Below are 19,338 nucleotides of genomic sequence, written 5' to 3'. Positions count from 1 at the left end.
ATAAATGATTTCCTTTAAATTTTTTATCATAAATCAGGGCACGGAGCTTGGCGACGACGCGCCGGTTCCCCCCGGTGGGAGGCAGCTGCTTTGCCAGCGTGCTCCTCCGCGCCTCCCCGCGCCCGGCCCCGGCGCCCCTTCCCGGCTGCGCGCCCCGGGCGGGCGGGCCGAGACCGCTGCGCAGCGGAGCGGCCGCGCCTCCTCACTGCGCCCCCTGCCCTGCGCCCCCCGCCCGTTCCCCCCCGGGTCAGCACCACGGACAGTTCCCCCTGCCGGGCTCGCGGCGGGCGCTGTCCGCGGTGCTGACGCCGGGAGCGGCCCCGCGCGGCTCAGGGCCCCCCACCCGCGCCCTCGGGGCAGCGCGTGGCGGCCGCGAACCCTCCCCCGCGAGCGAGTCGCCACCGGGCCACTGCTGCTGGCCACGCAGCCCTACCCCGGCCCGCAGGGGCCACAGCCGTTGCCAGCCCCTGTGCTGTGCGTGTCCTAAGGAAACGCGCTTCACCGTAGCGGCACCGCCACCGCGCCGCAGCATATGTGCCGGGAAACCCAGACAGCGGCTCCTTCGGCTCTCGGTCTGCTTTTTTTAAAAACTTATAATTTTTGTTATTTATTAAAAGTTGTTTCAAAACGATTTAAAGACTATTTAGCGGTAGGGTAAGGGGGAATGGCTTTAGGCTGAAAGAAGGTAGGTTTAGATTAGATATTAGAGGAAATCCTTCCCCATGAGGGCGGCGAGGCCCTGGCACGGGCTGCCCAGAGCAGCTGTGGATGCCCCATCCCTGGCAGTGCCCAAGGTCAGGCTGGACGGGGCTGGGGGCAACCTGGGCTGGTGGCCGGTGTCCCTGCCTGTGGCAGTGCACTAGGCTGGATGATCTTTAAGGTCCCTTCCAACCAAACCATTTGATGATTCTATGATTTGTAAAACTCTTTGGAAATTTTAAATCTAGGAGTAGATTTTACTTTTGGTTTAAGAACCTCAAATTTCACACTTGCAAAATACTTTCATCCCTGGACCATCAAAGTGTAGTAGTGTCTGAACATACATGAAGATGAGGAGAGCAAGAATAAAACAATTGCTCAGTAGTAGAGTTATTCCAACTTCAGGACTATTTTTCTCGGGGCGGGTGGGTTCCTGCCTTCTCACACCAAGTCAGGATCAGGTGTTTCCAGCCCGTAACACCGCTGTGGCACAGCTCGCTGAGCGCTTCCCCGTTGGCTGCATTCTCCTGTCCTTGAGAACGTATTTACGGGATTTATGAAGGCTCGCAGCAGTGGGGGGGGTGTTGGCAGCGCACCCCCCCATGAAGGTACTGCAGCCCCTGGGCCGGGCTCCGCCGCTCTGCCTTCGGCAGCATGAACCCCGGGGGGCGGTGTGGGGGCCGGAGGGGGCCGGCTGCCAGAGAGGGGTGCGGGGCTGGACGGGGAACCCGGCTGGGTGCGGAGCTGGGGCGGAGCTGGAGCCGTGCCTGCCGCTCCGCCGGGGCCGCGCTGCCGGGCTCCGGTCAGCCCTGCGTTTTGCCTTTGACACACCGGGGCTCGCTTGGTTTATCGAGCGGCATCACCCCCGGGCTGGGGGGCGGCAGAGGAGCCCTCCTGCGCGGGCTGCGGGGGGGATTTGAGGTTGTTTTGAGTGATGAGCAAGCAGCCCTGGCAGCAGGTCCAGAGGAAGGACGGTCCCTCTGGTCCCAACTTCAGCCCGCGAGGCCTCGCCCGCGAAGAAACGCCCCCTCCTCCCGCCCCTCCCCTCGCGGTCCCCGACGCTCCTCGCCGGCCGAGGGAAGGGCAGGATTCGGGCAGGGGTGGGGGGCAGCTCGGCCGGGGCTGCCCGGGGGCTCGGCTCGGCGATGCCCGGCCCCGGCCCAGACGGCGCGTCCCGCCGCCCGGAGCGGGGATGGCGGTGGGGCGGCGGCGGGGCCGGGGGGCCGAAAGGTCCCACTGCCCGCACGGTGCCCGCGCTGCCCTCGTCCCCCCGCGGCGCAGCACGCCTGCGCGGGGCCCGTTCCTGGCAGGCAGCGTGTAAGATGAGTGAAGAAGCAGCGGGGGGGGGGGGGGGGCGAGCGGGCGCGCAGGGGAAGCTCTGCCATCGAAAATCGCTCACTTGGGCAGTGGCGAGGCAGAGAGACAACCCCGAGCCGATGTCAGGGGCTGCCTACCTGCGAGGCGCGCCAAGATGATGGCCATGAACGCCAAGCAGCCGTTCGCCATGCACGCCGCCCTCCAGGAGCCCAAGTTCTCCAGCCTGCACTCCAGCGCGGAGGCAATGCGCAGAGTTTGCCTCCCGGCCCCGCAGGTATGTAGATGAAGCGTAATTACCGCTTTAAGGCACATTTTCTGACAGGCACCGGCTTAATGTTTTTTTCATGTCGCCAGAACAATCGCGCGTCTCGGAACCTCTCTCCCCCCCTCTCCCGCTCCCGCTCCTGTCTCTGATCCACACGTCTGCGCGAGCAGGGCTGCTGCCTTCATATTAATTTTTATGACCTGAGCTCTGAGGAGGAATCGCGGTGCCGGGGCAGGTTTTTCATCCGGAGATGACAGTATTCCCCACTGACTCCACCATGCGCGTTCTTGCTCGCAGCTGCAGGGCAATATATTCGGGAGCTTTGATGAGAGCCTGCTGGCCCGCGCCGAGGCTCTGGCCGCCGTCGACATCGTCCCCCACGCCAAGGGCCACCACCACCACCACCCCCCGCCCCCCTTCAAGCCGGACGCCACCTACCACGCCATGAGCGGCGTCCCCTGCGCCGCCGCCGCCCTCCCGCACCCCGCCGCCCTCGCCGCCCACCCGCACCCGCTCCCGCACCCGGCGCTGGACGGCGGCGACCTGCTGGAGCACCTCTCGCCCTCGCTGGCCGTCGGCGGGCTGCCCGAGCCCCCCGCCCTGCCCGCCCCGCTGCCGCCGCACCCGCTGGCCGCCGCGGGCCCCTTGGCCGTGGGCGTGGGCCCCCCGGGGGGCCCGGCGCCGCCGCCCGCCGCGCCCGAGGCGGACTCGGACCCGCGGGAGCTGGAGGCTTTCGCCGAGCGCTTCAAGCAGCGCCGGGTGCGGCTGGGGGTCACCCAGGCCGACGTGGGGGCGGCGCTGGCGGCGCTGAAGCTGCCAGGGGTGGGCTCGCTCAGCCAGAGCACGATCTGCCGCTTCGAGTCGCTGACGCTGTCGCACAACAACATGACGGCGCTGCGGCCGGTGCTGCAGGCCTGGCTGGAGGGCGCCGAGGCCGCCCACCGCGACCGCGCCGCCGGCCCCGAGCTTCTGGCCGGCGCCGAGCGCAAGCGCAAGCGGACCTCCATCGCCGCCCCCGAGAAGCGCTCTCTGGAGGCCTACTTCGCCCTGCAGCCCCGGCCCTCCTCCGAGAAGATCGCCGCCATCGCCGAGAAGCTGGACCTCAAGAAGAACGTGGTGCGCGTCTGGTTCTGCAACCAGCGCCAGAAGCAGAAGCGCATGAAGTACTCGGCAGTGCACTGACGGCGCCCGGCCCCGACGGCGCGGCCCCCGCGGTGGGACGCGCCCCCCAACCCCCGCCCCGCCGCCGGCCAGCCCGCCCCGGCAGCGGAGCCCAGCGCGGCAGTGGGGGTCCGCGGGCCGCCTTCCGCTCCGGGAGGAGCGCTTTCCCCCCCCGCCGGACCCCCGCCCCGTCCCGGAATAAAGCTTTATTTTTCAACCCGAAGGGACGCGTCTTTCCTCGCCGCCCCGCGCCGGCAGCAGCGGACGGAACGCCTGCAAGCGCAAAACCAACGAACACCCGTCGGCGGGGCGGCCCCCCCGGCGGCACGGAACGGGGCTTGGCCCCGCAGGACCCCCCGGTGCCGCCCGCGCCGCCGCCGTGGAGGGTGACCCGGCGGCAGCCACCTGCGCCGCGCCTCCCGCCCGTCGGGTGAAGCAGCCTCCCCCCGACCAAACCTATGGCGGGTTCACGTCTAACGCTGTTTAGAAGGGGAAAAGGCTTTTATTTACGATTCCCACAAGCACCTTAACGATTAAAAATTAATGCCCGAAGCGCGAGCCTCCTCTGAATCTCTCGCTTCAGCATTTCAATGAGTGACAAACATCAAACCCGAGAACCGGGTCTCCCCCGCCACCCCCCCATCAGGGAAGGACCTTACAAATTTCGCCTTTTAATTGCAGCTCGCCGAGAAGCCAGAACGCTCCCTCGCTCCGCGCTTTTCCAATCGGCCCCAATGATTTTTCCCCAATCAAATGTTCTTTAATAATAAATGCCCTTATGCCATTACATTATATTGCGGGTTCTGAAAATTTAAAATACGGGTGATGCAATATTAATCGCCCACCGCAGGATAAAAGGGGCAGGAGGCAGCTCAGACGGCATCCCGCTGCCCAGCAGGCAGCCGCTCCCTGCCGCCCCGCTCCTGGGGCCGCCGCCCGCAGGGGCTTCGGCCGGGGGCTTTTCACCCAAACCCAGGTAAGGGGCGTTCTTCTCTCTTCCCTCGGCACCGTGCGTGGCCGCCTTCCCCGCTCGTCCCGGCTCATGCCGGGGACCGGCTCCGCGGCCGCCGGGGCTCCGGGCTAGCGGGCACGGCCGGGCCACTGCTGGACGGGGCAGGAGCGGGGCTCGGCTCCGGGGCTCGGCTCCGGCGTGGCAGCTCGTTCGACTTCCGGGGTGGCGAGCGGGCGGGACCCACCGGGACAGCACCTTCGGGTGAGAGGGAGGCATTCAGCCTGCAACTGCTGCAGGGCACCGCAAGCCCTCGCCGTTTCAAGAGCCTTTTGTTTTCCAGCGCGCAGCAGAAATAACGTAAAGTCCCTAACCCTGCCCTCGAGCGGGACCGCTAGCCTGCCTGCCCGGCGGGACCCTGGTGTGAGCCTCACCCGGCCCCGGCCCCTGCCCACCGCTGCAGGGCACCTCACGGGGTGCTGGCCGCGGCCGCCTGCTCGCCGCTGGAAGGGGAGCGGGAGCGTGCTGGTTCCCACGGTGGCAAAGATGCCACCGCAGTTTTACCTTTTATGACTGTTCCGGGTTTGCCCAGATTTGCTATGTTTTTGTGACAATGCTGCATTTGTCCCTTTTGCGTAGGTGCAGAGATGGGCTTAAAGGTGTAAAACAAGTCCTAAACGGACCTTCCCAAACCTGCAGTTACTGTCCCAGCTCCTTCTCCCCCTCAAATACACTGACCGGGGAGATCTGAAGCACCTGGCCCTTCTTGCTCACCCTCCTTTATACCCGGCTGCTCTCTGCAGGGAGGCAGAGCTGCAGAGAGCACTGCATCTGCACCCAGATTTTACTCTTTGCAAATTCTAGCTTTATTTTCACTCTGCATGTGCAGGTTTATGCCTTGCTCTGCCCAGTTATCGCACACAGGACCTGATAACTTCAATTGGGTTTTTACTTTGGAGGTCAGGTATGTGCTGTTTCAATTGTCATTGATGCCTTAGTCTTTCCCTGGGTTTGGTTCCCAAAGCTCTGGTGCCAGATAAATACACTGTGACACAGGAAACTCATCTAATCTTCCTGGAGCTGGGGAATCAATTTCAGTGGGAATAGTTCAGAACCAGTATTTATTGCCAAGAATGCACAAAGAAGCAAGCCCACGTTTTCTTCTTGGTATAACAAATAGCACCCTAAAGGCAGAAGTCAGTGCCCGGGGTGGTGGAAGGCAGGCAGGAGTCCGTGCTCGGCAGGATCCCTGGCTGGCGGCAGCATCAGGCCCGGGTGTGCAGCGCTAGTCTCCAGTCACCTTCTCTCTGCTACCACAAGCACAGTCACCTCTGGCTTCTCTGTCCCCCACCCCGTCCCTGCGAAGCCAAGGCACCCATGTTTTGGCTGCAGCTGGGAACTGCAAATAAGAGTTTTACTGGCTGCTGCTCTTAAACGGAAAGGTTTGTATTTCTGATCCCGCACTCAGTGCCCTGGGATGCATGCAGATGCATTACGCGCATGAGGCACTGCTCACATTTTGGTATCTGTTGTGCTGTTGAAAGGCTTCATGTGAAGCTCCGTCTTCTGTCCAAGCAGCCAGATAAATCCGGTGAGAAGTGTCACCAGGAGAAGCCTGGTAGGGAGGTGCAGCCCCTCACCAGCAGCCTGCCTGGCCTCGTCCTGCCTGGCCTCCCTCCATCCCCACACACCTGGGCTTCCATTGCTGCCTAGGGGCCAGGGGCTGCTGCCATAACTGTGACCCTGGATGGTGGCCAGTGCTGGCCCTGGCTCTGTCAGCTGCAGTCAGGCTATGCTGGCATCACCCTCACAGGGCACCAGTTTTGTGAGAAGCTGCCACCAAAACCCAAACCCCAGCTCCCTCGTGCCCTGTTGTTCCCTCCAGGTGTGCGGGGATCAGGACCCTCAGTTTTCTTGGAGGGCTGGGGATCCTTGTCCTGGTCAGCAGGTCTGTGAGACCTACCCTGGGACACTTAATTCCTCAACACCCCCCCAACACACACACACAAGCCCACCTCCCACAGGTAAAATAAAAACTGTAGGCCAAACCTGCTGAGAAATGGAATCCCCTTTCAGTGACAGCCTGGGGAAAGGGGAATGGGAAACCTGCTGAACTGGGAGGGGGGCAGGGAAATGCCCAGTGAAGCCCGTGTGTGTATGAGACAAAGGTTCAGCAGGCAAACCCCTGTCTATGGTTTCTGAACCACTAACAATTGATTTATTATTTTTTTCCCCATTCCGCACTTGTTCCTTAATATCCTGCTTTCTGTCTCCTGGGGACTGCGCACAAGAGATGAAAGCACAGAAAACCAAACAAGCCATTGGCGGTGCTCACTCAATTGATTTTTACACAAAATTTGCCTTCATGCACGAAGGATGGAAAAATGATCCCATTAATAATGAATAACAAAAACAAATGCAGGGAGGAAATCAATAGAAGCACATCTGATATCACGGGATTGGCGGGCTGGGGGGGGGGGGGGGGCAGCCCCCAGATGCACCAAAGCAGGTGCAGGAGGGGAGGGTCAGAGGGGGGAGAGGGAGGCCAGGGCCTCGGGACGGGGCACACAGGGACAGCCAGCACTGGGGGGTTTGGGGCTGGGGGGTGCAGCGGTGGGGGTGCAGGGGTCTTGGGGTGTGTGGGAGCAAGGCAGCAGCTGCTGCTACAGTGCAGATGTGAATGGGGGGGATGTGGGGTGTGTGTGCCCGTGTCCCGCATGCCTGTGTCCCGTGGGAGCAGCAGGGCCCCGCTGAGGGTCCCAGCTCCCAGCTACTCCTGAGAACGGACACAGAGCAGCTCACGCACCGGGGCAGCACCAGGCGCAGGTGAAAGGAGGCAGCTGCTGGCACGGGGAACCAAGGCTGGAGCTGGGGCCATGTTTATTTCCTGGAGAACTGACGATTTTCAGCTGCAAAAGTCCTAATGTCCAGGCTCTTTCTTCTCAGCACTTCCCCTCCCCAAGGTTTCACTTCTCCCGAGTTTGTAAGGGGGATGTTCGCCCTCCCTGGGAAACATATTCAGTGTGGAATGAAAAATGTTCCTTAGAAAAGCAGTTTCTGCTGGAAGGGATCTGTGCCGAGCGCCCAGCCTCCGCTCCAGACCCCTGTGCTCAGGGCTGTGCCCCACATGTCTGGAGTGAGGATCAGCACCTGCACCCCAGAGGTGTGGGACTCCGGGGGGCTACCCCCACCGCGCTGGGGCCAGAGGGTTGGAGTCCCGGCGCCCTGGGCAGCCCAGCCCAGCCTGGTTCAGCCCAGCTACACCCAGTTCGGTGAGGGAGCAGTGGTCAGAACAGCCCCAGGACAGCCACCTGCCTTCGAGCGGGGTTTCCAGGGTGAGCTGGGGACCCTGAGAGTGGAGCTGTCCCCTGCAGTCCCCAGCAGCCCACACTACTGCTGGCTCGTCATCGCCCAAACCAGCCCCAGTGCTCAGCCCCGCACAGAGATGGGACTGCATCCCCCATCACCTGCCAGTTCAACTGGACCAGCTTAGGGGTGCTAAGAGCCTGTGGCCGTAGGCTTGAGGTGGGCATTCACAGCGAAGAGACGGGAGGTCCGTGGAGACTCACTGACTCAGGAGAAAGTGCCACCTTACACCAACACAAAGCAGAAGGAACTCCTTCCAGTAGTACCACTTCACTAGTTATTTTCAGAACAGTGTTTTAAAGCAATTAAGCAAATTTGTCTGTAATGACACTAGTTGTGCTTTGCAGTTTGCCAGGAAATGTTAGGAACAAATTTATTGCATCATCAAGACATGGTTTAGACTTTGTTTCTTTAAGCCAATTTAGAACTATACATGTCACAACATTCTCAATAGAATTTTATATGGAAGAGCAAAACAATACACAGAGGAAAATGAAATGCTTTGACTGTTTTTTAAATCCAAAGAGAATTAAAAATGTACAATAACACTACATAAATGTAGATCAGCTATTGTAAAATGGTACTGACATATGGTAAACATCTTCAAACTACCCAGTGAAAATGAAGCTCCTAAATGCAGTGTAAAGTAGAGGTGGTCTCAAAACTGCTGAACGCCCAGATCCCCCTCTCAGGCAGCGGGGTGTGTGGGTGCTCAGGGCCAGCTCAGGGTCTGACACTTTTTTTTCACTGTACATGGATCCAGAAGGCCAGCACCGGGGTCAGAGCAGGGACTCTTGGCCATAGCATACTGCCAAAATTAAACCAGCTGCATGGAAAACAACATTTTGTCTCCTCTGCAGATGTGTCTTTTCTGTCAGGGGGTGCTGAGGATTAATTAAATGTTTCTGGGTACATTCTGGGAAGCTCAGGAATAAGTAACAGTTACCCAGTGCCCTGTTGTATGGTTCCCCTAGCCTGACATTTAATGTGTATGAGACAATAGAATTAATAGAGAGCTAAAGAATGGGGCTATGTGACAGGCTCCACAAGCCTTGTGCATAGAAGGAAATGCCAAGCTGCTGGATGCCAAGTGCTGAAGGGTCTGGACCTGCGCCGGGCAGTGATGGGGCTGTGGCTGGGACCCCCAGGCTCTGACCCCCACACTGGGGTTACTCCTTCCGTTGGTGCTTTCAGTCCATGCCTTCGAGGTTTACAGTGCTACATGCTTCCATTCTCGCAGGGTGCACAAGGGGAGTGGGGAGGCACTTGCCTGCACCAGCCATGCCTACCAGCCCTGGCCGGCGGCTGCATGGGGACCCCGCGGCGGGGGCCATCCCTGCCACTGCTTGCCAGCACCAGTGCTGCGCTGCCCCTGGCACCCCGCACCCTGCCTGGTTCACAGTGCCACAGCCCGATCCTGACATGGGTTATTATTTATAAATGTTTGAAGAGCACGGTATCTCTCCATTTACTCACTGTCATAACAGAAAAGCTGGGGGGGAACCAAGACATCATCCACCAAAAGAGCAAAGCATTTGGGTAGTGCAAGGGCGCTAAATAATTCAGCGCCTATTTAGAAGTGTCATGTTTTGTACTTTCAGTGGAACCATCTTGGTTTGACTCCCTGTATCCTCACACTGGAAGGAGATGCTCCCACCAGGCAGGTGAGCTGAGCCTCTCTTTCCAGGGGAGAAAGAAGCAGGGAGCTGGTGGGGAGGTTAATCACACTGGCAGCATTTACTTGCTTTTCAAACTTGCATGAGTTTGGAGATCAAAATGGAGAGGAGATGTAGGGCAGATGGATTTGCAGGGATACCTTTGATTTTCCTCTTCCTGAGGCTGGTGTGCCTAACACATGCCTTCCACAAGTTTACCAGGGCCCTTGTTTGCAGAGAGCAAGCCCTGCTGCTGGAGCCTGAGAGCACTGGGGGTGTTGCTGGAGGGAGGATCACGGTGCAGGGGACAGATCCCCCCCGGTACCCCCCTCAGCAGGATCTGAGAGGCAGTGCCCTGGGCTGCCTGGGGGAGAAGCAGCTTCCAGTGCTGCTGCCACCTGGCTCAGCTGAGAGCTGCCCCAGCACCCCACAGCCCCAGCCAGGTGGATGTGAGACCTGGGGCCACTTCGGCAGGACCCCATCACCAGCACCCTCCAAGCCACCTTTGCTCATGCAAGTGAGACTTAAGCACCCTCCTGTAGAGGAATGAAGGCAGTGGGTTAATTAGCATTGACAATATGCAGCTGTGGCCTTGCCACAAAGGCAGTGGGTTGATTGACATGGATGATGTGCAGCTGTAGCTCGTTCTGCTAAGTAGTTAAATGGCACTGAGGAGTGCGGGAGAGGGAGTTGGATGGATGAGTAGTGTGGTCTGACCTTTGGAGGAAGGAGAAACAGCACAGACAGTAGAATCTGACTGATGGTAAAAGCCTTGTTGCAGCCTACTAGTTTGTGCTGCAACACTCTCCCAACCAGACTTCTGCTGATCGGTGTGTGTGTAAAATAAGGCACTTCCCAGGGTGAGAGGAGAGCACAAGCCCCACAGCCAGAGCCGGTGCCCAGCTCTGCTGCACTGGTCCCTGTGGGGTGGCAAGGGATGCTGCCCTGCGATGCTCTGCACCAACGGGACAGTCCAAGGGAGCTGGGTCTGGTGCTGCTGGAGGTGATGCTCCTTTGCCTCGGCCTCACAGCAAAGGGTCCTACAGCCTCCGTTTGCATCTGGAAGTTGCTTCTGAACAGGAACAGCAGCTGAAGCCATTCTTTGGGCTGAGGAAAGGTGGGAGAGGGCTGGCAGGGGGAGCACGCGGCCAGGGTCCAGCTCGAGTGGACACCTGCTCCCTGGGGCTCCCCTGCAGCACGCAGTCGGGGGGGAGATGGGGATTGGGGAGGCTGCAATGTGTTTGGGCTTGCCTGTGTGACCGGTGGTGGGGAGCAGAGACCGGGAAGGATTGGAGCCCATCATGCTCTTCAGGCGTGCTGAGAGCAGGGCCATATGCGGGAGCTGCGGTATTTATGGCATGCAGAGAACATCCCTTTCATCTCCTGTGTTTGAAATCCTCCTTCAGAGCTACCTGTGGGACAGGGCTTCACAGAGCGTGCCCAAATACATTATATAATTCACACAACAAAAGATACATAAAAGGATGTTAGGCCTAGAAGACAAACCCACTAAAAAATTAGGAAATTATTTTGGGAGGATTAAATTTTCAAGACCTCAGCAGGATGCCTAGCTAAGGAAGCTTCAGCTGAGCACCCCATGGTCACCCATCATTTGCCAGAGCCTAAACTAATTTTTGCAAGTCACCTGGCTACCTATAGCTCCCTGCAAGCCAGCGTGGCCAGATGGGCTCCCCCAGAGCTGCCTGGAGCTTGCACCAATGTGCCCCTGGGCTGGAGCCCGAGCCCCGCATTGGGGTCTGCACCAGCTCCTGTGAGACCCGCCAGCACCTGCCCGGAGGGCCCTGTGTGCCGCAGCCTGCCACAGAGGCGGCCAGCTTGTTTCCCACTGAACCCCCATGCTGGTGGGGTGCCAGCTGTGCTGCTCCGCTCTGAGGGGCTGAGCTGGCCCCTGAGCTCACCAGCCCCCTGTGCTGCTCTGGTGGAGCCCAGCACTTATGTGTTCCCTCAGCAGCTCTGTGAGCAGGAGCAAAACATGTCAAGGATGTGAGTCAGAATTGTAGTTAAAGTTTAATAACTCTGTTACTTCAGAGTGCATCTGTTTTTCCCCAAATGCCAAAACTTCTTAGGCTACAACAGTTATCATATTATGGCCTGAGTGCAGTTTTCTGCCTAAATAAAAAAGAAAAAGCAAAACTCAGAGATCCTTCTTTAAGTAATGTAATGAGAACATATAAAAGCATCTGAAAAAAATCTGAACTTCTGTTGGTTGCTTGGTTGGGTTTGTGATCTACAGCTCCCCAGCCGGCCGATGGCCGTGGCTCTGGGGACTCACCGAGGGACAGGCAGCACGCAGGTGCTTTTTTTGCAGTATGTGTCCAGTCTGCTCCAGCTGTGCCTCGCTGCTGGCAGGGAGGATCTCCTTCCATCCCCAGCATGGCCATTGCTGCTGGCTGGCTCCCACCCCTCCACCCCTCATCATGCTCTGTCCTGCCCCTTCCTCCTCAGCTGGCCTCTCCTCCTGGAGCATCATGTTCCTGAGGAGCAGAGGAAGGACTGTGGGGGTCTCTTTGCGGTAGCAATGGGACAGGAGGTTGAGGGATGGTGATTCTGAGTAGACAACAAGGATGGGCTCTGGTGGATGCCTTTGCTGGGAGGGGAACCTCAGAGGCAGCTGCCAGTGGGATGGGGGTGGGGGGGAGCTGGGGGCCAGCTCTAAGGGGATGTTTTGACCAAGTACTGCTGCTGCCATCAGGGTTGAAATGCCTCACCACTAAAAATAACTCTAAAGACAGAAGGAAATAATTAGGAAAAATGTTGATATTTCTTTAAATGCTGGTCTTTCCAAAGACAGTTTTTGTACTTTTTCCCAGTAGCTTTCTGGGGGTGGGGGGGAGAACAGTGAAGAGACCTGAAATATTTTGTATAGAGCAAGTTTTTTCATTGTCAGAGGCACTGGGGTTGCAGGAGGCATTTGCTTCCTGCTTTAATGAGGAAACTGAACTACTGTAAATCTGGGGTCGGTCCAGGCCAAAGCTTTGGAGGAGCAGAGCAGCGGCAATGTGCACAGCCCCTGTCCCCCTGCAAATGGGGCACGTGAGCCGGTCATATAGCATTAACGGCTCCATGTTGCAGTCGGGTTGGATGCCACGTGCAGGCACGTTAACATGGAAAACACATTAGCCCCCACCAAGGAAACCTGAGCAAATTGGCCATGAGACGCAGTGTCCTGGGATTTAACATCGATGCTGTTCCCCGGAACAGCACAGCAGCGCTGAGGCAGAGCCTGAGGAGCAGGTTTGCTCCAATTCACCACAGTCCTGAGCAACCAAATGAACACCAGATCGGGAGCAGCCTTCTCGACCAGCATGGATCCCATCACCCTGCTGCAGCCCCCCCACCTCCTTGCACTTGAGCCCCTGAGCAGGGGTTGTGGTGGGCAGCTGCGGGTGCCATAGCCCCTGGGCTGCTGCAACTCCCACCCCACTGCCTCCGCCAGCCTCATTCCCCCAAGAGCAGCCCCACGGACACTGTCCCAGCAGTGCTGTCACCCTTCCATACTGCCACATGAGCAGGAAAGCATGTCTGCCCTGTCCCTCAGCAAACAGCTTCTATCCTAAAACCACCTCATTAAATATTAACCCCAGAGACGGAGTGTTTCTGGTCTCTCAGGGAAAGAGGCACATTTTCAATGCTCCACGGAAGATCTCCTTTCCCTGATACCCTGTCACGCGCACTTACACAAGGCTGGCGCACAGCCACCCCCACCTGCGTTTCCCACCAGGAAGGGACATGGAGCCGTCACTGGGCTGTCCCCTTAGCTGACCCTGTGGTGATTCCCCACAGCCACCCCGACCCCACTCTCTTGGGGTGACACTGGTATGGGGCTTTGTATGGGCACATCTGGGGTCGAGCAGCCCCCAGTCAGCAGGCTCTGCCAAATCACATCTGCAACATGAGCCCTGCACAGTATGCCTTGTACCACGGGTCCTGTGCTTTGAGGGAGAGAGCTGGGACAGCCTGTAGAAGCCCCTGACGGTGTGGGCTGGAGAAGGGACCTGGGGACGAGTAGAAGTTATGGTCAGGAGCTGGAGAAGAGCCTCATATGAGCAGAGAAGCACACAGGGCATCTCTACATCTGTGTAAAGCCCCCACCAGTGCCAACCAGGAGCCCAGGTCTGCAGCCCAGCACGGGGACTGAGCTGCTCGGCGGTGGGGACACGCTGGAGACTGAGCCCCTCCTGCCACCTCCCAGGGCATCGCCTGATGGCAGCCTGGCCCCGGGACAGTGTGGGTCCGGTACGGCTGCGGCAGCAGAAGCAGCAGCAGAGGAAACGGGAGAGCAGCAGCACCTAGGCACATCAATAATTCATAAAATGCCAGCAGCAACAAAGGGAAAGAGGGACCAGAAGCAGGAGAACAGAGTATCACAGAGCTTTTTAATGGTCTTTTTCTATTAGTGTCAGCTCTGTGGCTGGTTTCAGGCAGGAGACGTTTCCCTGGGTGCCCCAGAATTTCGGGACGGGGCTGAGCGTGCCGTCCCCAGCCAGACCCAGCTCCCGGGTCCGCAGTGGTGGGCAGCTGACAGAGTCAGGGGCTCAAGTGCTTTCAGAAGGCCTCGCATGCTGGGGTGGCACGGTCTGGGCACAGTCCCTCCTGGCCAAGGAGCTGCAAGAGATGATCGTGCTGCAAACAGCAAGCGGAGAGGCTGGGTTTGGCTTTGTTAGCTATACTCCATCTACAAGCTCCAAACAAGCTCGAGTTTGAGCAAAACCCTCTGCTCTGGCTGGCTCTGGGCACTGCCATGGACCCCTGCCTGTCTCTGTAGCCCTTGCCACAGCTAAGCTCCACAGCCCTCTTCGCCATGTTGGGAAGAATCTATGGACTTCCCTCATACAGAAAAAACAGGATTTTTTCATATAAATGCAGGAAAAGCATTAGCCCAGATTGGGGCCTAATGCATCATGCCATTTGGCAGCTGATGTGACAGATGGGGTTGACAACACCCAGACCCCTCTGCTCCCCTACAGCACCTGGCCAGTGCCTCCCCACGGCCGCCGGCATGGGCCAGCCCCAGCCCAGCACACACAGGGGCACAGCCAGTGCACAGGCACCTCGAGCACATGCTGCACCTGGGGAGGTGGGTGGCCAGCCCTACCATTTCAGCCCCAAAACCCCCCTCTGGAGCCCCATCACAGGGTTACCGAAGGGTTGCAACAACACCATCTCCTTTCAGGGCTGCAGAAACAAGAGGGGTGGGCAGCAAGTGGTGTGCCACGGTGCAATGCAGTGCGGTGCAATGCAGTGCGGTGCAATGCAGTGCAGCACAGTGCAGTGTGGCAGGTACCACCAGTGTGGGCATCGAGGGGCTAGTCACCCCATTGCTGGCTCCCCAGGCTTCCATAGGACCACTCCTTCCTCTGCATTTCCAAAGTATGGTTTCCAAAACCAATAATTATTTAAACCTCACAGAAAAGCACAACCATAAATTCTTTTTTCTGCCCTTAGTTTAATAGCCTAGCAGTCAGAAAATATGAAGATTGTTCTACAGATAGGTATGCTGTGAAATGCAGTTAGCCAGAGTGAAGCCAATTACCATTTTAAGCATCGCTATTCTATGTAAAAAAATATACCAGCAGAAAAAATGGACATGTTACTGAAACAGTGAGGACCAGACCCCGATCAGAACTACAGTCTAAGACCTTTCTGTTTATCTTACCCTACACAGCAAGGTCTGCCATAGCCATAGCCAAGCCCCCAGGGAGCCCCCACTGGCCCCCACAGGGCTGCAAGATGGGGCCCCAGGGCTCGGATGGAGGTGGTGTGTGGGTGGCTGCTCCCTTCTCCCTCCCCGTGAGCCTGCACACCTCCCAGCCCCACCAGTTCACCCCATACTGGACGTGTCTGGGTTGCTGAGGGTGCTGGCCAAGGGTGGTGCTGCAGTGGCTGCCTGTGGCGTTGGGAGATCTGCCCTTCCTGGGGAAAAGCATCTTCAAGGGATGCCCAGAGCCAGTGCGGCATTCCCCTTTGCCAAAGCTGTGCCGTGCTTTTGCTCGCTGACTGCTGGCAGCCGGGACAGGCTGAAGTCGAGCAGACCCTACAGGGACCTTCCCTCCCCATGGACCTGCCCCAGGCAGCGGTGACATGCCAGGCTGAGCAGGGAGCTGGGAAAGAAAGTGCCGCCTTCACCCGCACTAGTGGGATCCCCCCACTGCCGCCCGGGGCTGCTGCCCTCTGACACGGGACCTGGGGGTCTCCCTGGCAGATGCCGGCACTGCAGCAGCCAAGAGGCCCTGCAGACAGCCCAGGGCAAAATTTTTAATTCGGCATCACACTTCAACCTGAAATCTGAAAAAAATTAAAAAAGAATGACAAGATGTCAGCAGCTGCGAGCCTGCACAACCAAACAGTTGATTGTGGCTCCACAGATGGGAGGCACTTCTCAGTGGCAGTGTGGGGTGCCAGCCCTCGTGGGAGCCCACCGCAGCTTGAGGGCTGTGACACTCTCTGCCAGAGGAAACCAAAGTGCTGAAAATCATCTCGTGTCACATAGCTGCAATGAGGAAGAAAAAGGCCGCTCGCTTTGAACCTAGGAAGCTTGGGAAACTGAGCAGATTTGAGCGGCAGTATCCAAAACTGGAAATTTCAAGCATCCTTTCCTTATGCCTGGCAGAGAAGTCAGACCATGTAAGAAACAGTCCTTTTCAAATTACAGAGATCTAAATATTTGGAAAGGTTTGCAGATTCAAATTCTCCGTGGAGAATGCTCTTTCTTGGCAGCGGCAGCCGTGCTGTGCTGTTCTGTGGCAGACAGAGCCAGCAGCTTCCGAGCCAGGGAGTGGGGAACCCAGGCTGCTGCGGGCACCCTGGCCACCAGCTTTCCCAAAGAACCCAGCTTGCCTAACAGATCTCAGCACCATCACAGCCCGCAGAAGCGCTGCAGTTGGTTTATGTTTGGGCTTTCCCCCGAAGGGATCTATACCCCGAGCCAGTGCCTGCTGCAGCCCCGTTCCCCCACGCAGCACGGCCAGTGCTGCCACCAGCCCAGCAGCAGCGCCGAGACTTTCTGCCCAGATAGATGAGCTAGTACCAGCAAGGTCCTGGTCTGCAGCAGCCTTGGTGCTGCCTGAGTGCATCCAGGGGCTGTGGCTCATCAGTCCCCCCTCGTATCTGCACTCCTGGAGACTTATCTGCTGGTTAATTAGTGAGGGTGTCCCTACAAACAGCGAACTGTGTTATTAGAGTTCAGATTTTTAATGAAATCTAAGGGAAAGTACATATTAGTGCAATAAACTGTACTATTTCCAAAAGCCACATCCTGCTGGACAGGTAGCTGCCATCAAATTTTTGAAAATTACTTGCATTTTGCAGCTCACAATTAATTGCTCCTGAAAAAGCTGCAGTCTGAGAATTACTGGCTGAAATGTTTTGAGAAAATAAAGCTGAGCAGTAAGGGGGGATGTGGAACGGGGACAGCTCTCCCCGAACATGGGAAAGGGCCTTGCAGATGCCTCTATCTGCCAGCCTGTAATTAATAAATTATTGAGACAATCCTGAAACATGAAGATGAAAAGGGGGATGAAAGGCACTAGTGGAAGACAGACAGCTCCACTGTTTGGGGAGGATCTAAGCTATCATGTCCAAAACCTGTTTTAATCTCCTGCTGTCAGAAAGCTCTGATCACTGGCGGCACTGGCGAGGGGGAGGCAGGGTGGGGACTCCCGGCTCCATCTCCCCTGCACACAGAGAGCAGAGCCAGGCTCTCCACATCTCGCCGGTTGGGCAGAGCCAGCCAAGGTCACCCCCAGCTCCTTCCCATGGCTCCTTGGAGGGGCCAAGGCAATGGGGAGGACCCCTGGCTTCTGGAGCTGCCGCCACCTGGGCTCGTGGCCAGGCCATGCTGGGAACATGGAATGGGGCATACAGGCCTGGGGAGCCCCAGCCGCCTGCTCAACTGTCAAAAAGTCCTCACAGCAGCAGCAACTTCCAGCAAAACAGAATGAATAAAAAACCCAAGCAGCAAAATCAAAGTATGTGAAAGTCTCTTTATCACAGCACCACCAAAAGGTCCCTCAGTAATTCTGATTATTTTTATTATTTGACAGCTTTTTTGACACAAAGAGAGGAATGGGAAAAGGGGGATCACAAAATCAAAGCAGTTAGAGATGGAAAGACCAAATAGCTCAGTGGGGGCTTCTGGCATCCTCCCCGCAGCCGGGAGAGGTGGCAATGTCCCTTGGCACACAAAATGCAGCCTTGTGGGGGGAAAGATCTGCTTCCCTGTTGTTCAGGGCTTTTTCTTTTGTAACGTGTAACTCAGCTGCATGAGGCCTTCCAACAGAATATTTTATGTCTCATTACAGCTCAAATGCAACATCAGCGCCACAGCTGAGCTCCCAGTTCCTGCAGCAGGCTATTGCAGGCTTTATCTGTAAATTTAGTTTTCTCAGCCCTCACCTGATGAGTCAGGGCTGGCAAGTGTTTCACAGCAATACCTATTTTCCCGTGTGTGTCAAGTGTTTCAATTACAGGAGCCATAAAAGAAACACAGGACTGGGTGTCTGAACTGGAAGTGCATTTCCTTCACTGACTGCACAACTTCTCACGTATGTTACTTGGATATAATGGGTCCTCAGCTTGTTACCCACCTGTAACATGTCCCAAGGGCCATGTCTCAGGGGAACCCATTGATGCTGCCTGCCAGCAACGGCTGCAGACCTGGACCCCCTGCTGGCACCTCCCCAGGGGTCCTCTCCCACCCTGATGGGGCTCGCCATCTCCCCAGGGCAGCAGGGATCTGCTCATGTCTCCTTGAGCCCCACAGTAAACACAGCACAGCATGAGCCCTCATTTCCAAGTCCACGGGGCACCTTGGGGCAGTGCAGCAGCAGGGACTAGCCACGAACTTCATGCCTCTCGGCTCCATCCCAGCCCTCCACCCTCATGAGCCATGTCACCCCAATGTCTACCGGTGGCTTTGTTTGCCACAGCCTGCACCCAAGCCCCTTCCACTGGCTTCAGGGAGGAGATGGCCCAGGCCAGCAGCTCCCACACAAGGGTCTCACTGCCCCAGCCAAGCCCCTGCAGCACACCGCAGAGCTGCTGGTTTCCCAGGGGAACTCTGGGGCCTGGGCAGGGCTTGGGCAAGATCTAGCAGCTTTCTGCAGACTTGGCTGCCTGCCCTGGCCAGGGAGCCCCAGCAGCAGCTCCACGCATGCCCGGCACACTGGCAGGTTTTTTTACTACAAATGCAACCATGTGCCATTACGGTAAATCAAACTACAGCAGGAGAAATGAGCTACCCCAATCAAAACAAGGCTTTACTGGCAAAATTGCATCTTCAAGGAGCTTCTGCCAGTGCAGCCGTGTCTACATTAGGATTTTTGCCAGCAGTTATCTCAATTAGGGACTCGGGGATCACGAGGCAGAGCAGGATGCAGCTGCAGTGTCCCGTTATCAAGGTGGTGCTAATGGGGGCAGAGGGAGGCAGCAACAGCCACCCACACTCTGCATCTCTGTCCCAGCTGGGGCCAGCCCTGAAGCCTCCAGCACAGGAGATGTCCCCTTGGTGCAGGGAGCAGGCACACAGCTGCCTTCAGCACCCCTCTGGCCTCTGGGGAGGTGGGTGTGGGGCCCTGTAGCCTGCATCAGGCCACCAGCTGCCTCATGCTGCCTTCTCCCGCTGCCACAGCATGTTCTGAGCCACTTCTGCCTCCAGCACCTGGTGCACACTCTCTGTTCCTTTTTATTCCTTTCTAAAACCGATGCAGCCATGGGGGCAGCCCTCCAGCTCCCCTGAGGTGCTGGCAGCAGGTGAGAGGGGCCACGCTCTGCCAGGGCCCAGCCCGTGTGGCTCCCCAAACACCTTGTGGCCCAGCCGCTCGCCCGCATGGATGACACCTCTGGCGCGGGGCGTCGGCACCGCCGCCAGCGGGGAGCAGGCTGGGCAGAGCCAGGCACCATCAGGC

At 57.9% G+C, this 19,338-nt stretch overlaps 1 protein-coding gene across 1 annotated transcript; it reads left to right on the top strand.

The window, feature by feature from the left end:
* The first annotated feature begins 1,816 nt into the window (after positions 1 to 1,816).
* On the top strand, positions 1,817 to 3,607 carry POU4F3 (POU class 4 homeobox 3). The gene is made up of 2 exons (XM_056349827.1): positions 1,817 to 2,290; positions 2,579 to 3,607. Exons 1-2 carry the CDS (start codon positions 2,171 to 2,173, stop codon positions 3,461 to 3,463), a joined length of 1,005 nt encoding a protein of 334 aa, XP_056205802.1. The 5' UTR covers positions 1,817 to 2,170; the 3' UTR covers positions 3,464 to 3,607.
* Positions 3,608 to 19,338: the final 15,731 nt, after the last annotated feature.

This window comes from Falco biarmicus, chromosome 8 (genome assembly GCF_023638135.1).
Source record: "Falco biarmicus isolate bFalBia1 chromosome 8, bFalBia1.pri, whole genome shotgun sequence".
Classification (NCBI taxonomy): domain Eukaryota; kingdom Metazoa; phylum Chordata; class Aves; order Falconiformes; family Falconidae; genus Falco; species Falco biarmicus.
This window is presented reverse-complemented; position numbering and strand designations above follow the sequence as displayed.

What these genes read in the sequence shown, in the direction of transcription:
- POU4F3 (XM_056349827.1), top strand. Translation starts at nt 2,171, where the DNA reads ATGATGGCCATGAACGCCAAGCAGCCGTTCGCCATGCACGCCGCCCTC. An exon ending in TTTGCCTCCCGGCCCCGCAG is followed by an intron (nt 2,291 to 2,578) that starts GTATGTAGATGA and finishes TCTTGCTCGCAG; the next exon opens with CTGCAGGGCAATATATTCGG.